Below are 20,197 nucleotides of genomic sequence, written 5' to 3' on the forward strand. Positions count from 1 at the left end.
TTTCCCTCTTTCCAGTAATGTCACAAATTGATGTATTTGTATTGGGTGAGGCCCAGGTAATCTCCATGTTTATAACTCCTACCTTTCCGTGAGCAAACACATAAAGTGAACTTTGGTTTATCTCCTACCATAATGTAGCTGTTAATTGCTGGCAGGCAGGCTGTATTCTATGGTCCACGTGACCAGTGAGGCATGACCAGAAAGGAGCGTGGGGAAGAGTGGACCAAGCGACTCAGCTAGAGGCTGTCCAGCTGGAGTTCCTGCCTCCCTAAAAGCCCAGCATAAAGCAAGCGAGCACAAGGAGTATGGTTCTGAGGTAAGCAAGGTCATGAAGACACCACTGTTGGGCCTGGCTTTGTGGTCACTGCTCTTCTATCGAGGCATCATCTCCCAGGTGAGTCAGAACTGCAACGATGGCTACTACGAGATCAGTGTCCTGATGATGAACAACTCGGCCTTCCAAGAGTCCCTGGATAACTTGAAAGAAGCAGTGAATGAGGGGATAAATATAGTGAGATGGCGCCTGCATGAAGCTGGTAAGAATATAGTAACAGAATCCTCCTCCTCCCTGTTACCACCTTTAGGGTCAAAGTGTTGCTAAGCGAAGACCTTGTAGTCTTTGCCTGATCACCCAACCTTCTCTATGGGTCTGTCCCACAACCTCTTTCTATTTCAAGGCAGTAGATCCTAAGAGAGAAGGATTTGAGCCCTATAGCAGTGAGTTCACTGCCCCGATCCAGGGAATCCCATGTGTTCATGGCAGTGAAATGCCCCAGATAAAACTGGATTTCTTGCTCAGTTTCTGGGAGGTACCATGTTTCCTTCTGCAGCTGCTCAGAGGCAAGATTTGGTCTGGACCTGAGATTTTACAGGCTTATCAGTCAAGAAGCTCGAATTAAGAGAGTAAAATTCATCCAGACCCTGAATCTTTCTTGGAGATTTTTAATCCATCTGTTCACTCCTCACATCTCTGGTGGCTATTATTATTGAGACACAGTCAATATAAAAAATTTGCAGTCAAATTCAGTGTTACAGTTGTTCATTGTATCTTTTACTTATTAAAATAAAATTTTATAGCATTAGATAAAATATGTAGAATAAGGAAAAAAAATCACTGCTGTGAATTTCCAGCCACCTGCATGTTTTCAGTGTCTTTTCACATGCTTCTCAGTTTCCTGTTTTTAAGAACATGGTTGGGATCACTGTGGCATAGAAACAATTTTCTATTCTTTGGATTTCACTTCACATTATTCTACAAGTGACTTTCCTATAGCCAAATAATCTTCATAGCATAGTGTGAATAGATATATAATACTCCTTGGAGTAGGTATCCTCCCAAATCATCTAATAATTCCCTATCGTAGGATGCTCCCTTGTTTTAAATTTCTCATGATCTTTTAAAAAATACTACAAAAAACAGCTTTATGCATATAGTTTGTTTGTTCATTCTTTGAGACTAGATTGCCAGAAGTAGAATTACTGAGGCAATGACTATTTTACACCTCTTGATGGTTCCTTATGGTTCTAAGGAGCATATATCTTAATTTTCTCTGTTTAAAATTCTGTGGTAATAATAGCATCAGGTATGATACATCACATATGTGTAGTTACTTTCTTCTGTGCGATACACATTTCTTTAATCTGAGACTGGACTCAGATGTAAATAGGTGGATCTGATCTAGAGCTGCAGTGGAACCAGGAGGTCATTTAATAAAACCCCCTTATTTACCGAGGCAGTGTGCTATAGTGGAAAGAATATTTGATTTAAAGTCTGGGGACCTGGATTGGAGTCCCTGCCCTAGAACTTTCTCTCTTTGTGACCCTGAGTGAGCTATTTCCCACAGTGTCTCTGAGCCTTGGTTTCCTTGTTTATTGAGTACCTGTTATGTGCTAAGTAAGATATATAATCTCTTTAATCACTACAGCTCTGTAAGATTGGCATTGTTGACACTGTTTCACAGTGGAGGTTTAATAACTTTCCTGAAGTCATAAAGATTGTCTGTTTGAAATGAGATTCAAACTCCTATCTATCTGATTCCAAAGAGTGTATCATATTGCCATTCTAAGATCTTTGCCCACCATGAATACGCTTTTTCATTAAAATAAGGCAATGGAACATTGTGGTAGAAGCAGAGATTTGGAATCAGACAGATCTTGGTTCATATTCCAGCCTTTTATCCAACCATTATAATGAGCAGTGACCTCCAGCAAGTTACTTTTCTGAGCTTCAGTTCCCTCACCTATAACATCACAGTAGATAATAATTACTTCATGTGGATATGATGTGAATTAAATGAGGAAATACATAGAAAGTACCTAATATACTGACTGAAACATAGTAAGAACTCAATAAATGGCAGTTGTTTTTATTGCTGTCACTGTTTTCCTTGTTAAGGATGTTAATGTTGTGGTTGTTGCTGTGCTGTCGCTGCTGTTAGAAGAACAAGTTATCAGGTGTATAAAATAAACAGTGTAGTGTATTGGTAAGATTTTGATCTCTGAATTCATATAACCTGAATTTGAATTTCTGCTCCATTGTTTACTAAATTGAGTGACATTGAGTGAGTTATTTATTCTAAGTTTCACTCATCTCATTTGTAAAATAGAGTCATTAATGGTGAAGTTGTTGAATGGATTAAATGAGCAGGGAATTTTGAGGGAAGAAAGAATAAACAATGACGCCCAGATTTTTGCATTTGGGGATGCATTTTGTTGGATGGATGCTCATGTACAATAAACTCAAGAAGTGCAGGTTGTGAGGGAAATATAAGTTCATACTCTGAACATCTTGAGCATTATTATTTGGGAAAAAATCTAAGACAATATACCTAAGTGCTAAATTGAAGAAAATTAAGAGGTCAAATGTTGTGGGTGATGTGCAGATGGAGGAGATCAATATTTTTTCCTACTACCTAGGAAACATTTTTGGGTTTTGAAGAATAGATAAGATTTGGTGGAAAACATGAGGAAAAGAGATTCATTCAGTCTTACAACATCAGCTCCTCAAAGATGTATGTCCCATGGCTAAGTGCACCCGGTCCATACCATCCCCACGCTCTCGTGTACTGAGTGGGTTCCTTTCCTAGACTCCAGCACCTATATCCAGATTCACTTTGGCCCAATTCCATCCTCAAAGCCTTACATAAGAGAGAGAGAGCTCTGAGATCATTCTATATTCTGTAGCATTCCGCTCATCCTCCCAGGACTGAGGTATCAGGGTGGGGCGGGGAGCACAGGCAGGACAGGCATGAGAAACACGACTTGGGGGAGCTGCTTATTTTAAAAGTTAAGCTTTGATTGGAAGTCATTCCATTGTCTGAAAAGTTTTCAGTATTTTCTTGAGAAATCACTTGGGATTTGGAGAGACAAAAGGGAAAGGATATCCCCCCACCAAATTAAAAAACAAAATCAAAAACTGTTCACATAAGCATAAAATGTTGAGAAGCAGCAGCCTGTAACAGTATGTTCTGCAGACGTGGCTCTCCAACTTTTGATCTCAAGACCTCTTTGCACTCTTAAAAACAATTGTGGGCCCTGAAGAGTTTTGTTTATGAAGTTACATTTATCAACATTTACTGTTTTGGAAATTAACACTGAGAAATGTTTTAAATATTTGCTTATTGATTCATTTAAAATAATAATTATAAACACTTTATCTGTTGACAAATAAAGGCTTTTATTAAAGAAAATCTATATTTATCAAACCAAAAATAACAGTAGATGAGAAAAGTGGTATTGATTTACATTTTTGCAAATCTTTAATGTCAGACATTATAGAAAATGGCTAGATTTTCATATCTGCTTCTGCATTTAATCTATTGCAGTAATATATATTACGTAGCCTCTGAAAAACTCCACTATATGCTTGTGAGAGAAAGATAGTGGAAAAAGCAAAGAATTTCTTAATATAATATTGAGAATAGTTTTGACCTCCTGGACCTCCTGAGGTCTCAAGGTACCTCAGGAGTCTATAGCCCACACTTCAAGAATTGCTGTTCTATAGCATATCAGATTCTAGAATCAGACTACCCTAGGTTCAAAACCCAGCTCCACTTCTTGCCAACCGTGGAACCCTAAGCAAGTTAATCTACCTCTCTAGACCTCCATTTTCTCCTTTTTAAATTAGGAAGGTAAAATATTAATTAACTTCATGGGTTCAAGGGAAGATGAAGTGAAATAATGAATGCAAAAATCCATAGCCCAGTGCTAGGCATATAATAACAGAGATCACCCAGTTTGATCCTATCAATAAATGGCCAAGGAACTGAGACCCCAGAGGTGAAGCCACTTGTCTAAGATCACACTCAATAGAAGCTGGTTCCCCTTCTCCCAGCCCTGTGCAGGATTTACACTTGGGTTTTCCTGTGCCCTTCATGGGCTGCATGGACCCTAGGATTTTTATGTGGATCATCTTCAGTGTCCCTCATGGTGGTAGGGGAAACACAGCCCTCATAGGGACAGGAGGTCGAGGGAAAGGAGCTAGTTTGTACATTGTTGGCTACAAGTGTGGTCTTCTTCCTGAAACCCTGTTCTCACCCTGGGACTGTGCCCTGGCCTCCACTTCACTTCCTCTTGCTGCCCTCCAAGATAGTCTCCAGCCCTATTTTCTGCTGCTCGTCACTTGCACTCTCTCATTCCTCCAGGTCCACAACAGCCTCACTCATGCTATTCTCCTGGCTCCTATACCCTATAATCTCCCTATTGGTATTGGAATTCAATAAGATAAGGGATATAATGTGCTTGGTACTACGGCTGGTGCATGGCTACACTCAAGTATTAATTGCTACTAAACCCATCACTGACCCCACCTCTTCCATTAATTTTCTCTGACTAGCCTTATTACATTGACCTCTCCTATTTGGCTAGTCCTACTAAACAAAGTACTGCCATCTCTTATTTACACCTCTTGCTGGACAAAGTATCAGAATAAGTGTTCTTGAACTAACCAAAAAAAAAAGCAGGAGATAAAATGCTCTCTAGTTGGTAGACACATCTCTGAGGTGGCTGTAGAAATGCAAAGACTCTTCTGTTTTCTATCTTTGCAAATGTTCTTATTGGGATGTTCAGAAGAACCATAACTTCTGTTGTTCACATGCTTTACCCTTTTAAAGATATTTAAAAGTATTACATTTGACAAACCTGGTTTTAATCTCATTTTAGAGGTGAGTGAACCAAGTTAGAGAAATTAAAATGGCTTGTGCAAGAACACACAGAAAGTCTCTCAGGCTGCCAGACTAGCAACTGAGGTTTCCAGACTTCCTTTCTAAGGGTTTGGCAAAATTATGTATGTCTCTGCTTAGGAATAAGACTTTTGTCCTGAATATTTTTTATTGGAAGGAGATTAAAATGTAAAAGACAGAGCTTAGTCAAATGGTTTTACTGTCTCTTCATTTCCCTTCCAAAATGTGGTGCCTAGCAGTACCCAGGGATATAACCATCAACGCTCTTGCCTTTGTCTGAAGGTGAGTGTTCTCCATTATCCAAAGACCCTGAGCCAGAATGGGCACGGTTCACTTTGGCTTTGGGGGCAGACCACAAAGGTGTCAGCGTGCACGCTGGCAACAAACAGAACCAGCACCTTGGGGACATGAAAGAACAAATATCTTAATGCCTATGTCTTTGCTTTCCTAACATTCCCAAGACTCATATAGGAAACTCGCTGAGTCTAGAATTGAGAAAAGAGGATGAAGAGAGTCGTGAACATAAAATGCCCTACAACTGGATTGTGGGATGGTTGCACAAATACATATATTTACCAAAAATCATTGAATTGTACACTTAAAATGGGGGATTTTTATGGTGGGTAAATTATACTTCAATAAAGCTGTTGACAGAGATAGAGAAGGGAAAGAAGTGACAGGACTAATATAAAAACCCAGAACTCAAATATTCCTAAACTTGGTAATATAATAGATATATTTTTTTTTGTAGGATCACTTGGCAAAAGATAAATCCCAGGACTTCTATAAACTACTAAAAAATAACATTACTTTTCTCTTTTCCCTCGTTTCTGGATAACAGGCATAAATGTGACTGTGAATGCTACCTTTATCTATTCGAATGGTTTGATTTATAAGTCAAGCGACTGTCGGAGCAGCACCTGTGAAGGCCTTGACCTGCTCAGGATAATTTCAGTAAGCATCTGCCTTTATAGGTACAGCTCACACCCTCTTGGCACAGGAAGAACCCAGGGTGAAACTTAGACACTGTCCATGAGCATCTCTCACGTCATCTCAGCCACGCAGCTGAATGCTTTGGAGACAGGGTACCCTGCCTTGATACTCATGTGTATCCCAAACGACAAGGCCCTCCAGGAATCCAGGAAAGCAGAGAAAACTTTAGCTGTGTCCTTCCTGTACATTTTCAGTTGCATGAAGGGGGATTATTTTGTTTTAAATCATTTTAAAAACTTTTCTAAAATTTAAATGTTGGTATTAATTGGTTTGCCTTTATGTCCCTCAAGAAATACATGAGGTGTCTGGTTAAAAAATATATTCCAAAGCCCCAAACCAGAGATCTCTGTTTCAAGTCATTACCATCTATGTGGTCACAGGTTAATTGCTTAAAGGCTGAATCTGAAACCTAACTTTAAAGTCGTAACTATAATGTCAAAGGGTAGAAATGGGAAGAGACAGATTCTTGCCTAGTCTCTCCTCTCTACTCCCAAACCCAGCCAGAGCTTTATGGAGCTAAAGAGCATTTCAAGCTCTCTAGAGGCAAGTAGGTGTGCGAGACTACAGAAACCTAAGAAAAGGCTCTCTGGGAAGCAGAGCACTGGTAGAGCCATAGAGTCATGTCTCCAAAGCTTTAATCAGTAACATCACGCCAACCACAAAGGCCACACTCATGTCAGGAAGAGCGGCTAATTACAGCGGTCATTCTCAATCTTGCAAGGGTGAGGAGTGAGCAAGAGGAGTTTAACAAACTCCACTTTACCCTTCTAGGAGTGTGTGCTTCTTCCTTCTACCTCTAGAGACGGAGATATAACCTGGTTCTCTAAAACCAGGGATGGGATGTTCCTAAGCACATTCCTCTTGAGAAATAGTAGAAAACAAGACCTATAATCACAAAACAGCTCACACTGCATTTTGTTCCCTCTGAAACTTGCCCTCTCCCTCCAAACACCTCCAAATCTAGTCTCCCCACAATCTGGCCTACAGATATTGCTAATGTTACAGTCAGCCAGTCCTTCCTCCCCAACTCAACATCTTCCTCTTGGGAAAGAGGAGGTCCAGGGTCAGTCAGCTCGCCTTCAGTGGAGTACATTTCCCCGCCTCCTGCAGCGTTTCCTCTTGCTCAGTCCTTTTTACCCCTTAGCTGGCCCTTGTCCAGCCCAAGGCACCATATGCTGCTCCTTTCTGCTCTACATGCTAATGTCTCAAGAGGCCCATTTTCTAACCTTCTGGGAGCCTTCCTTTGCCACTTCTTTCCTGTTCATTGATTCATGTTTTTACTTTTAGGGATTAAATAAGACTAGTTTTGGTTTTTTTTTTCTCCTACAGAGGGAAAAACGAATGGGCTGTGCCCTCATGGGGCCCTCATGTACATATTCCACCTTCCAGATGTAGTAAGTAGTTTGGTTTCTTGTTATCTTAATGCCACTGTGATTTGAAGTCAGGACATGATGTCACTGTTTAAATGATTTATCAAACAGCATCTGGTCGGGGCAACACAGTCAGGGGAGTGAGGCCTAGTATTTTGCTGCCTCTCTCTAACTGTCATTCCCTCATCCAGATAACTCTACCTTTGCTCAGTGTGGGGTGAATGACTGTAGCTGTTCAGGTTCAGTTACTAACATCAGAGCTTGGGAGGCAACATGGTACAGGTAAACAGTCAGAGTCCTGATAGGAAACAGCGAAGACAGTGAACTTGGATAATTTGAAAGGTTTAATAAAGGAGATCTTCACACAGGTCTGGGCACAGTGTACGGAAACACAAAGGGAAGAGCAGCCCCTAGGGCCTTATCAGGACTCGGTTCTATCCCTGGAGCTCAAAGAACAGGGAAAGGAACAAGGCACCTATTGCATAGTATTATTGAGGATTATATAAATAACATATTAAAGTACTTTGCACAGTACCCTTATCAGCTTGGTAAATAAAGCTTCCAATATATTCCAGAGTGAAAATATCTCTCTGGCTTTGGGAAAATTGTCCTCATCCCTTCCATTCATTTCACTCAGTGTAATTCTCATCACCACAAAACACTTTGCTCTCTCAGATCACACCTTGCCCAATCAAAATCCCTCCCACGTACCTTTCTTTCACTGTTCAATCTTCCCCTGAATTAAAGATCACCCTTCATCTGCACAGAGAAAACTATGCTGAAGGATCCCTTGCAATAGACTTTGGAGAGTAAAGATTAGACTCCGAAATTTCTGTTGTAAAGTCTACGTCCAGCACCTCCCACTCAGACGTACAACAGACTCAGATGTTCAGGCTACTGCGTATTATAGACACACCATGGAAGCACTTTGTGAGCTCATCTTCCATACCAAAATGCAGACAAATATGGAATCTTACTCTTCCTTGCACTCATTCCCAATTGTCATTTTATCTGACCACTTGTTGATATTGCTGTCGAGGGTGCCCAGGGGAAAGGAGGATTAGGAAAATTGATCGCCATTTGTGAGGACCTTCCATGTGCAAAGAAGCATTTTGGTTTTGTCAAAGTAGAGAGAATTAAGTAAAACACAGTCCCTGTCCTACAAAATAGAGAAGGTAGCAAGGACACTGGTGACCAAGACAAGGCAGAGTGGGACGGGTTCCATCAGAGAAGTACAGACAAGATGCTGTGGGATGTGTAGAGTAAACAATCACCTCTGGTTGGGAGAGTTAAGTTTCAAGAAGACTTTGTGAAGATGATATATGCATTGAGTGTTGAAGAATGGGTAAAATCTTAATGGGCAGAGATGAGGCAATAAGCCTCCTAGCCAGGCACAGGAAGAATTATGTGCAAAAGCAAAGAAGCAGGGAAGTGTAGAAAATTTGTGAGTCTGGAGTACTAGAGAGGTATAGGGGAATAATAGAAATAAAACTGGAAAAATTAAGTAGGGTCATATTTGGGAGGTCATGAGTTCAAGGTAAGGGAAATGTGTTTAATTAGATTTGCATCAGAAACCACTCTAATTGAGCAGGGAAGTGCCATACAATGCAGCTCAACTTTCAGAAGAATAATGGACAAGAGAGTGTAGGAAGGACTGGAGCACACAAGGGGAGACTGATGACAGGAAATTCAGCAGAGCAGAGAGGAGGCCTGAAGTAGCATGAAAGCAGTTGACCTGGCAAAGGAGGACAGCTTTTGAAGATGTTTAAAGGTAGAATCCATAGCATTTGATAACTGATTGGATATTGGGATGAGGATTAGAAAGTAGTCAAGAAGGCTTTGAGATCTCAAATCACTAAAAGAAATGGGAAACGGAATAGAGAGAAGTTTTGAGAAATAAAAATAAAAGATAAATTTGACTGTGAACATGGGCAGCTTGAGACAAGCAGGACATCTGTGAAACTTTTCAATGGAGCGCTGAAGCTGGAAGAGGGTGTTGCTTTTCTTCCTTCATCAAATACATACTGAGCGCCTACATATGAACCAGACAAACTGGAGATACTGAGGAGAGCAAGCCAGGCTTTATCCCTGCCTTCACGGAGCTTGCATTCTACAGGTGACAGATACTAAACAGAGACTCACCCAAATAATAACCTGGCCTTGGGTATCAAGGAAAGTTTTCCTGAGGGAAAGTAAGATTCCATATTTGTCTGCATTTTGGTATGGAAGATGAGCTCACAAAGTGCTTCCATGGTGTGTCTATGATACACAGTAGCCTGAACATCTCTGAGTCTGTTGTACGTCTGGGTGGGAGGTGCTGGATGTAGACTTTCCAACAGAAATTTCGGAAGTCTAATGTTTACTCTCCAAATCCATTGCAAGGGATCCTTCAGCATAGTTTTCTCTGTGCAGACAAAGGGTGATCTTTGATTCAGGGGAAGACTGAACAGTGAAAGAAAGGCACGTGGGAGGGATTTTGATGGAGGAAGGTGTGATCTGGCAGAACAAAGTGTTTTGTGGTGATGAGAATTACACTGAGTGAAATGAATGAGAGGGAGGAGGACAATTTTCCCAAAGCCAAAGAAATATTTTTATTCTAGAATATATTGGAAGCTTTCTTTCCTAAGCTGATAAGGGCACTGTGCAAAGTACTTTAATTTGTTATTTATATAACAATATAATGGAGTTGCATGCAACTACAGATCTCCTAAAATATACGAAACATACGTAATAGTGATAGGTCTGTGGTGGTAGATTTGTCAAAATAAATAAGGAGGTAGTACTTGTGAGGAAGAAGCTGATAAAAAATTATTTACATTCATCAAGGCCCTGATGGAGAATAACGCTTGATAGGTTTAAGGAACCACAAGAAGCTTCATGTACTGAGCAGGGGAAGGAAAATTCTAAAATCATCAGCTGATGTCTGTCTCAAAGAGAGTTTATAGAAGAGCCGGAAACAAGGCAATGCATGGTGGGGAAGGTGTAGAGGGGATCTTTTGGGCTTTACCACAATTGTGGTAGTTACAGTGGTCCATCCTCTATTTTCTTAGCCCTACTCCCCAAAGTCCATGTGTCCCAGCTTAGATGTGATAACAACCCAAATGACAACTCATTTTAGAATAAAATCAAAGTAACCAAACCACGTATGCATGAAAACACCCAGAATGTGCTTGAAACACAGCTTATGCTTGATAAATGTTTTAAGGGCTACCTATAAGGTCAGAAACCTGCTTGAATGACACTATTTCATTCCTACGTTTTATACTCACATGCTGAAGCAGGGTAAAGAGGGATCTTATTGGTGCTGCTTAAATTAATCCCGATATTGGTTTCTTTCTCACCTCTTGGCATAGCCTTGACACAGATTTGAACTATCCAATGATCTCAGCTGGAAGTTTTGGATTGTCATGTGACTACAAAGAAACTTTAATCAGGCTGATGTCTCCAGCTAGGAAGTTGATGTATTTCTTGGTTAATTTTTGGAAGGCCAATAATTTACCATTCAAAACTTTTTCCTGGAGCACTGCATATGTTTTCAAGAATGGTTCCGAGTCTGAGGACTGTTTCTGGTAAGCAGGATCATTAACATTTTGTGGCAATTGCCTTGAAGAGAAGCCATAGACTTATGGCAGGCTAGCTGGTTATTATCAGATGCACCCTCCATCTGTAACAGCATTGGGAATACACACTAGCCCACATTCTTACACACAAATGAAAGCAAAGGGGCTAAAGGAGAGAGCGTATCATCAATATCATCAGCATATATTGCATTTGCAAAACTCTTTCTAATTTTAAAAGTACTTTCATGTTAGTTTTATTGTTTCTCCACAGTAAGCCCTCTGAAGAAAAGAGAACAAGTACTATGATCCCCAATTTACAGATAAGGAAAATGAAAACCAGAAGTTAATGCTTTCACATTACTGTGCAAGATACTATACCAGAGAATGTGCATTCTGACTATACCTACAATTAGAAATAATTTCTCTCACAGCTTTTCAGAGGAATAAGGTGCTGGGGGTGGGGAGAGAACAGGATATTGGGTATCCTTGCTAAAATAAAATAGCAAGGTTCACTCAACTCCAGCAAAGGTGGCAGAGAGAATCCTTTCATTGGGTCACTGTCAGTCCCTCCAGGATGCTGCTTAGTTCTGCAGTCTCTCTCCGCGTAAGCATGCAGAAGACTAAGAGAGGGTACCACCAGGAATGCACATCTTGGGGACTGTAAGAATCAACCCTAAGGCCTCATCCTAGAAATTTTGGGGTGAACTTAGGACACACAAAAGTCCATTTCACACAAGAAGAGAAATTATTCCTACCAACTCTGAATTTTTGCACTATACGTTCAAAGGTGTTAACTTACCTGTGATAATGGGGCTGGTTTATAGAGCAGAGTGGAACCTTCCATGTGCAAGCAGTAGGAAGCCATTATGAGGGACTCACCAAATGTCTACTGTTTATATATATACATGAAGATTCCCTAAAACTTCCCCTATGCTTTCACTAAATTAGACGTCCACAATCCTAACCATTGGTATCATGGTGTGTATTGTCTGTTGTGTTAATAGCAGAAAAGAATTTTAGATGAACAAACCCAGGCCAGATCTGAAAACAATGGCATGGAAGCAAAGCAAATGGCATGGAAGGCCACGCACAAACTAAACTGCTTTCTTAGAGTTTCTCTTTTTTCTGTTCTAGGTACCTCAATGCTCTGGAGGCTGGAGTTTCCTATTTTTCTCAGGAACTTATCTTCAAGGATGTGTTGAGAGGAGATGACCAGTTTCAGGGTATCTTATCGAACCACAAAAGGAAAAGCAATGGTAAGAAGACATGAAGATAATTTTTTACCAGCTTCTTCTTCACAACTACTACCTCCTTATTTATTTTGACAGAGCTATCACTGTTACCTCTATATGTTTAGTCTATTTTGGGAGATCCGTAGTTGCATGCAACTCCATTTTATTGTTCCTTTTGTTGATTAAAACCTTATCCTCTGATAAAAATTAGAAAAGTAGTGTTCAGAAATTATATTAACATCATGAAAGAAATGGTAATGTTAAAATCCAGTTTACCTCAATCCAATATATTATTGGATTTGTGACTAATCCTCACACATTCTGAACTCTGATCCCCTGGTGACCAAGCGGATATATTTATTGATATCTGGCCTTAAGCAAAATAACAAGGTAAGCAAAGATTGTCTCGCTTTCATTTGATCTCTCTGTAAATCACCTGCCCAGTGATCTCCCAGTTACAGGCCAAGTGTGAAATCTGATGGGATAAAATCATCGTCACTAAGTTATTAGATGATTTGTTTCACTTTCCACAGAATTCTCTTTACAAATAAGATCATATCAGGAGCAAAGAAATCAACTGGGGGAATTTCCTACAAGGGAAGACGTTGCTTGGCAGGATATCCTGGTAGCGCTCAAATCACCACCTACTGTCATTATTAAGCATTTGCCGTATTAACAAGCTACTATTTGTAAAGCATTGACCAAGATATGGGAAAAAAGTATAAAATTATTCATGTCACTGGAGAGTTTACAATTCAACTGGACAACATAGTTTTAAAAAGGATCTAAAGAAGTGTCCCCCAACTCCTCGTACACATACAGGCATGCATTTGGGAAATCTGGTTGCAATGAGGAGTAGACCTTGTAGACTCAGCTTGGACGCTACCACTGAAATCAATGAGACTGAGTTCTGAGTTAAGAAGCTAGAAACAAAACCCAAGGAAAGTTGCTTAAATTCTCGCATTAACTTATACTATATCTTTTCAACTACTTTACAAATGGTGAGGTGCAATTCACGTATCAATGAAAATAGTTTTTGTATCTATTCCAGCCTGGTGTAGTGGAATGAGCACTGAACTAGGACTTATAAACTTGAATATTAGAGCTATCTCTGTCATTTACTAGTTCTTTAACCCTTTGACATCGTGGGTTCAACCTCCTTAAGTCTATACAATTAAGGGAATGGACTAGATGATTCTTTTTAAGATCCCATGCAGTTCTATTCTGACTCTATGACTGTAAATGAAAAAAAAGAGGGGGGTAATTTGAGGAATTGATGTCAGTCTTAAAAAATAAATGTAGCATGGACATATTGGGTTCAGTTCAGGTCCCTGGTTCCCTCCCTGTTTGTGTGTAGACCATTGTGTATTTCTCTCCTTGTCTTGTTCTCTCTCCTCCAGTGATTCTCATGTGTGGTAGACCAGATGTCATCCACTCCCTCAAGGGTGACCGGGCAGTGGCTGAAGACATTGTCATTATTCTAGTGGATCTATTCAAGTAGGTACAATATTTAGAAGACCTCTCCTCCTTTTAGAAAGGAAATACTCCAAGGATTTCCAGAAGACACATTCTCTTTTCTCTTGCTCTGCACAGCCTCTTAATGGGTTCAGTATAACGATACCATTTTAACCAATGTTTTATTCCTTCTTCATCACACTGGCATTCTTATTTAAGCAATTGTAGCCTTAGCAGAGATGTATACCTTTGACATCACTATCGTGTCTAAATACAAAAGTTTTATGAAAACCCCATTAAATCCACATGTCCTTGTATCCACGAGGCCTGGTCAATCAACACAAGATCCTGGTCTCCACCCTGATTTTAAGGTCTTTTTCCAGCAGTGATAAATCAGCTAATAACACAATATTATTTCTGAGAATGTGGGCCATATCTTTGCCTTCAATTGCTAATGCCCTTTGGTCCTAGATTATTTTTCCCTCAGCTGTCTTTGGTAAGAGGAAAGTTCCAGATAATTGAATTTGATTTACACAATTATTCTTTGCTCTCTGTGGCATAGCCACTGGGTGGTGATATTTTCCTCTGTATTTCTCTGAGACTAAGGAGAGAAAATTCTTGAGAGCAGAAACTACTTTTTATCACACCCTCTATTTTTACCACTCATCTTCTAATATGGCTGGAGCCCCTTTTAACAAACGAGGGCTAGGTAATATTTGAGCCAGACTAAGCTTAAATAAGATGTCACTGTTTCACCTGCGCCCCTTGCCCCCATCAAGCTAGATCACATGACTTCACTTATCTGCCTGGATCATTAATCATTACCTGTCTGTACTCAGACCTGAAGCTATTGCTGCACTTCATCTTTCCCATATTCGCCTAGTCATTTACTTTTCACAGTGTTAAAGCAAATAAAGCATAGGAACCACAGTCCTATTTGATCACTAATTGGTCATGAAGATAATTTAATGAATCCACTTAGCATTTTAGTTTCAGAATACAGGAAAGAAGGCAAAATTAGCAATACTTCATTCCTGCAATCACATTGATAACTGCTTTCAATAGCTGCTTTGCCCTCTGGAAGGAGTCCTCAATGTAGCCGGTTTGGTATAATTTTACTTTTAGCAAATCCTCCATCAATTGCCAAAGTGTTGACATTTCTTTGTCATTATTCCCAAAGGACACCTGGCTATGTTTTGGGAAGATCATGAGATTCATTTGGAACTAGATATAACTTGGTTTCAAATTCCACTTGACACTTTTGGTTCATTTGACTCTTGGGTATTACTTAGTATCTTGAGATGAAATCTTCTCATTTGTAAAACGAGAATAAAAATGTCCACTTTAGAGGGGTGTTTTTAGGATTGGATGTGATAATATGAGCAAAACATTCAACACAGTTCTCAGTACATAGAAGGTTTCACCTACTGTTTGAGTATTAAATGATGGTCAGCCTCGTTGTAGTAGTTCAGACATGTTAGATTCTCTGTATATTAAAACATTCAGGTGATTAGGAAGCTTAGAAAGCATATGTTTGCAGCACAATCCGAGACAGTATTGAGAGTCCACAATGTGCCAAATATTGTCTAGGAGTTGAGGAGCCAAGGATCAATAAGCTAATGTCAAGAAGCTTACAGTGTTAGAGAAAATGTTTGGCCTTTTCATGCTTGTGTTTCATCATCTGGAAAGTAAATTTAACTCATAAAATTTCTCTCTGTCATACCCCGATATCTCTAAATTCTTATGAACATTTGAAGAAAAGAAAGTTTTCAGGTAGAAACCAAGGGTCATTAAGCTTTGAAAGCAAGCATTAGCTCACATATCCAGAGCCCCAAAAAGTCTCGCTCAAAGAAGCATCTGTATTCTGATCTTCCTTTGCATTTGTGTATGTTAACCAAAGCCGGCTAAGTTCTCTTACTCATCTTAGCAGGTGTGGAAGAAAATAAGCCTGTCCAGGGAAAGTGGAAAGTTTACAGGTTACTGGAGAAAAAGTGTTTTAAACTATTTCGAGGCTGATCTTATGGTTTGTGTGAATTGTAGAAGCTCCATCTCTGTTTTTGGAGGAACGTACTTTTCATGAGGAACTTGTGCTTTTTATTACAGTAACCACTACTTCACGGACAATGTCACAGCCCCTGACTACATGAAAAACGTCCTTGTTCTGACACTGCCTCCTGAAAATTCCACCTCAAATGGCTCTTTCTTTAAGGATTTCTCACTGGTAAGCTTCATATATATCCTCTACGTTCCCCAGGGCAGACATCTGTGGCCTGAAGTAACACCCAATCAGAACTGTCTTCGAAGCAGGTTCAACAGTATCATCCGATCAAAACTCGTCCTGCCCCATTCAGGCTGCTGAAAGGCACGGGCTGTTTATGAAAATTGTGAATATTATGAAAATGCTGTATGTCCTTCCTGGTTGAAATTATATGGTTTATCCTCATAGGAAGGAAGTCCAACCGCTTTTAGTTACTTCCCTAAAGGCAGTGTTCTCAGTTTATTGATCTGGAGAGAAAGCAGAAGTGTACAGGGGGATGATAAAGGACCCTGACCCAAGAAATATTTTCCAAAAGTCTCCTTTAACACTCTACAATTCCTCTAATATTCCCTTATCTTTCCAGTTACCCTGCTGACCCCAAAAATGTTTTGCTTTAGGTTCAAGATCAGAATCTCTTTTTTGGAACTCATTTTAAGATTTTCCTTTCTCATTCAGGCAAAAAATGACTTTTCTCTCGCCTACCTGGATGGAGTCTTGCTTTTTGGACACATGCTGAAGATATTTCTTGAAAGTGGAGAAGATGTTACCACCCCTAAATTTGCTCATGCTTTCAGGAACCTCACTTTTGAAGGTACCGGTCTCCTAAGAACAAACAACATCAACAAACCTGGCACATTTTACAGAAAGCCGGAGAAACGTGAGCGTTGTGGATGGACTTTAGGAAGGAAGCAAAGAGAGGGTGTGGCAGTAGAAAAATCAACAGCTAAATACATTTTAACTTAACTGGAAGCAAACGGGGCTGCCCCGTGGCCGAGTGGTTGAGTTTGCACACTCTGCTTCAGTGGCCCAGGGTTTCACTGGTTCGGATCCTGGCACAGACCTAGCACTGCTAGTCAGGCCACGCTGAGGTGGTGTCCCATACAGCAGAGCCAGAAGGGCCTACAACTAGAATATACAACTATGTGGGGGCTTTGGGGAGAAGAAGAAGAAAAAAAAGAGATTGGCAATAGATGTTAGCTCAGGTGCCAATCTTAAAAAACATTGGAGGCAAATATCAATGCATACACTTTGGGGATGCTATTATTAACTGAACCCCAGTTTATGCTTTAGACCTTGAGAATCTTTGGATATCAAAGAAAAAGCATGTTGCCTGTGTCCTGTATTTATGAACAAGCCACCACAGGGCATTTTGGGCAGTGATGTCCTGCCTGTGGTTGGAGACAAGCAAGAAGAGAAATATCTGCAGTTTGATTTTGGTCCTTCCACATCTCCCTTTCTAGCCTTCAGGGATCTGGGACCCATGTCACCCCTCTAACTACCAAAACCTCTCATAACAATACCTACAAGTGTTCCCACTACGTGTCCCTCTGAACTACATGGGTCAACATTCCCCTTGACACAAGCCCCTCTTGAAACTCTCCTCTTTCGTTTCCCACATCGCATCCAGATACTTCAAATAAATTTCCTTGTAGATCTAATGTATATTAAGTAAAAGACAATTGATAGTTGACTTTAACTTGCCTTAAATCTTTACTCTCGAAAACCTCTATCCTCCTGCAGAGTGAGTCTTCCCTTGGCTTCAGAGGGCAGCAGGCGCCTAGCACTGAAGCCTGAGGGCTGCACCAATGTCTGTGCTGTATGACAATGATAGGAAGAGATCTCTTCCTCCTCCTGAAGAAGCAGGAGGGAGGGAGGGAAGGATAATCATTTATTGATCGTCCCCTTTGTCCCAAGTTCTGCCAGCCACTTTGTGTGCACTCTTTTTTTCTCAATATTTTTACTGCGGTAAAATACACATAACATAAAATTTGTATCTTAACTATTTTTAAGTGTATAGTCTAGTGTCACTAAGTACATTCTTACCAGTGTGCAACCATCACTGCCATCTACCTCCAGAGCACTTTTCACCTTGTAGAACTGAAGTTCTATACCTATTAAACAGTGACTCTCCATTCTCTTCTCCCTCTAGCCCCTGGCAACCACGGTTCTACTTTTCGTCTTTGTGATTTTGACTACTCTAAGCAAAATCATAGATTATTTTTCTGTTTATGTTTGCTTTATTTCACTTAGCATAATCTCCTCAAGGACCATCCATGTTGTCGCATATGTCACAATTTCTTTGCTTTTTAAGGCTGAATAATATTCTATTGTATGTATGTACCACGTTTTGCTCATGCATTTGACTGTCAATGGACACTTGAGTTGCTTCCATGTGTTAGCTACTGTGAATAATGCTGCTATGAACATGAGTGTATAAATATCACTTTGAGACCTTGCTTTCAATTCATTTGAGAACATACCCCGAAGTGGAATTGCCAGATCACATGGAAATTCTATTTTTAATTTTTTGAGGAACCATCACGCTGTTTTCCCCAGTGGCTGTATCATTTTACATTCCTACCAACAGTGCACAAGCGTTCCAATTTCTCCACATTCTTGCCAACACTTTTTTTGATATTAGCCGTCCTAATGGGTGTGAAGTGATATCTCACTGTAATTTTGATTTGCATTTCCCTAACACTGAGCACATTTTCATGTGCTTCTTGGCCATTTGTATATCTTCTTCAAAAAATTTCTGTTCAAGACCTTTGCTTATTTTTGAATTAGGTTGTTTTTTGTTGCTGTTGTTGAGTTTTAGGAGTTCTCTGTGTATTCTGGATATTAAGCCCTTATCAGATTATATGACTTGCAAATATTTTCTCCCATTCTCCCTTTTCACTCTGTTGGCAATATCTTTGTTGCACAAAATTGTTTAATTTTCATGAAGTGCTATTTGTCTATTTTTCCATTTGTTGCCTATGTCTTTTGTGTCATATCCAAGAAATCATTGCCAAATCCAATGTCATGAAGCTTTTGCTTTGTGTTTTCTTCTGAGCTTTTATAGTTTTACGCCTTACGTTTAAGTTATGGATGTATTTTGAGTTAACTTTTGTATATCGTATTAGGTAAGGGTCCAACTTCATTCTTTTGCATATGGATATCCAGTTTTCTCATCACCATTTGTTGAAAAACTGTCTGTTTCCCATTTGAAAAATAGCCTTGGCACTCTTGTCAAAACTCATTTGACCATTTATTCAAGGGTTTATTTCTAGACACTCTATTCTATTCCATTGATCTGTATGTCTGACTTTCTGCCAGTACCGTACTGTTTTGATTAGATTTTTAATAAGATTTTTAATCTTATTAAATAGATTTTTAATAAGTTTTGAAATCAAGAAATGTGGGTCCTCTAGCTTTGTTCTTTTTCAGGGTGTTTTGGCTATATAGAGTCCCTTGAGACTTCATATGAATTTTAGAGTGGGTTTTTTTATTTCTGCAAAAACATCGTTGGGATTTTGATAGGGACTGCATTGGATTGCTTTGGGTAGTATTGATTTAGTAACAATAGTAAGTCTTCCAATATGTAAACATGGCATGTGTTTCCATTTATTTATATCTTCTTTAATGTTTTTCAGAAATATTTTATAGTTTTTATTATACAAGTCTCTCACCTCCTTGGTTAGGTTAATTCCTCAGTATTTTACTCTTTTTATTTCTGTTGAGATGTTGGCCCTTAGCCAACATCTTTTTTTGCTTGAGGAAGATTAGCCCTGAGCCAGTCTTCCTCTACTTTATATCTGGGTCATCACCATAGCATGGCTGACAAGTGGTGTGTATTCACGCCTGGGATCTGAACCCATGAGCCCAGACTGCTGCCAATTCCTAAGTATTTTACTCTTTTTGATGCTATTTTGAATGGAATTATATTTTTAATTTCCTTTTCTGATTGTTCATTGCTAGTGTATAGAAATGCAACTGATTTTTTAGTGTTGACTTTGTATCCTGATACTTTGCTGAGCTCATTTATTGTTACTAATAACTTATTAGTCCTAACAATTTTTTTGCAGAATCTAGAAAGTTTTCTACATATAAGGTCATATCATCTGTGAACAGAGATAATTTTGCTTCTTCCTTTCTAATGTGGATGCCTTTTCCCCTTGTCCAGTTACTCTGGCTAGGTCTTCCAGTACTGTCTTGAATAGAAGTGGTGATATTGGGCATCCTGGCCTAGTTCCTGATCCTAGAGGAAAAATTTTCAGTCTTTTACCATTGGGCATCAAGTTTGCTATGGGTTTTTCACATACAGCTTTTATTATGTTGAGGCAGTTTCCTTCTAGTCCTAGTTCATTGAGTGTTTTATTGTGAAAGA

The 20,197-nt window shown here is 39.6% G+C and overlaps 1 protein-coding gene across 1 annotated transcript in view; it reads left to right on the forward strand.

The window, feature by feature from the left end:
• The first annotated feature begins 257 nt into the window (after positions 1-257).
• Positions 258-20,197, forward strand: part of GUCY2C (guanylate cyclase 2C) — a 73,878-nt gene continuing 53,938 nt past the window's right edge. The window contains exons 1-8 of the mRNA XM_046676087.1: positions 258-536; positions 6,022-6,134; positions 7,503-7,567; positions 10,897-11,112; positions 12,238-12,359; positions 13,736-13,832; positions 15,894-16,011; positions 16,504-16,639. Of these exons, the coding sequence (XP_046532043.1) occupies positions 329-536; positions 6,022-6,134; positions 7,503-7,567; positions 10,897-11,112; positions 12,238-12,359; positions 13,736-13,832; positions 15,894-16,011; positions 16,504-16,639 (1,075 nt within the window). The 5' untranslated portion in view covers positions 258-328. The remainder of the gene's footprint in view (positions 537-6,021; positions 6,135-7,502; positions 7,568-10,896; positions 11,113-12,237; positions 12,360-13,735; positions 13,833-15,893; positions 16,012-16,503; positions 16,640-20,197) is intronic.

This window comes from Equus quagga, chromosome 1 (assembly GCF_021613505.1).
Source record: "Equus quagga isolate Etosha38 chromosome 1, UCLA_HA_Equagga_1.0, whole genome shotgun sequence".
Taxonomy (NCBI): domain Eukaryota; kingdom Metazoa; phylum Chordata; class Mammalia; order Perissodactyla; family Equidae; genus Equus; species Equus quagga.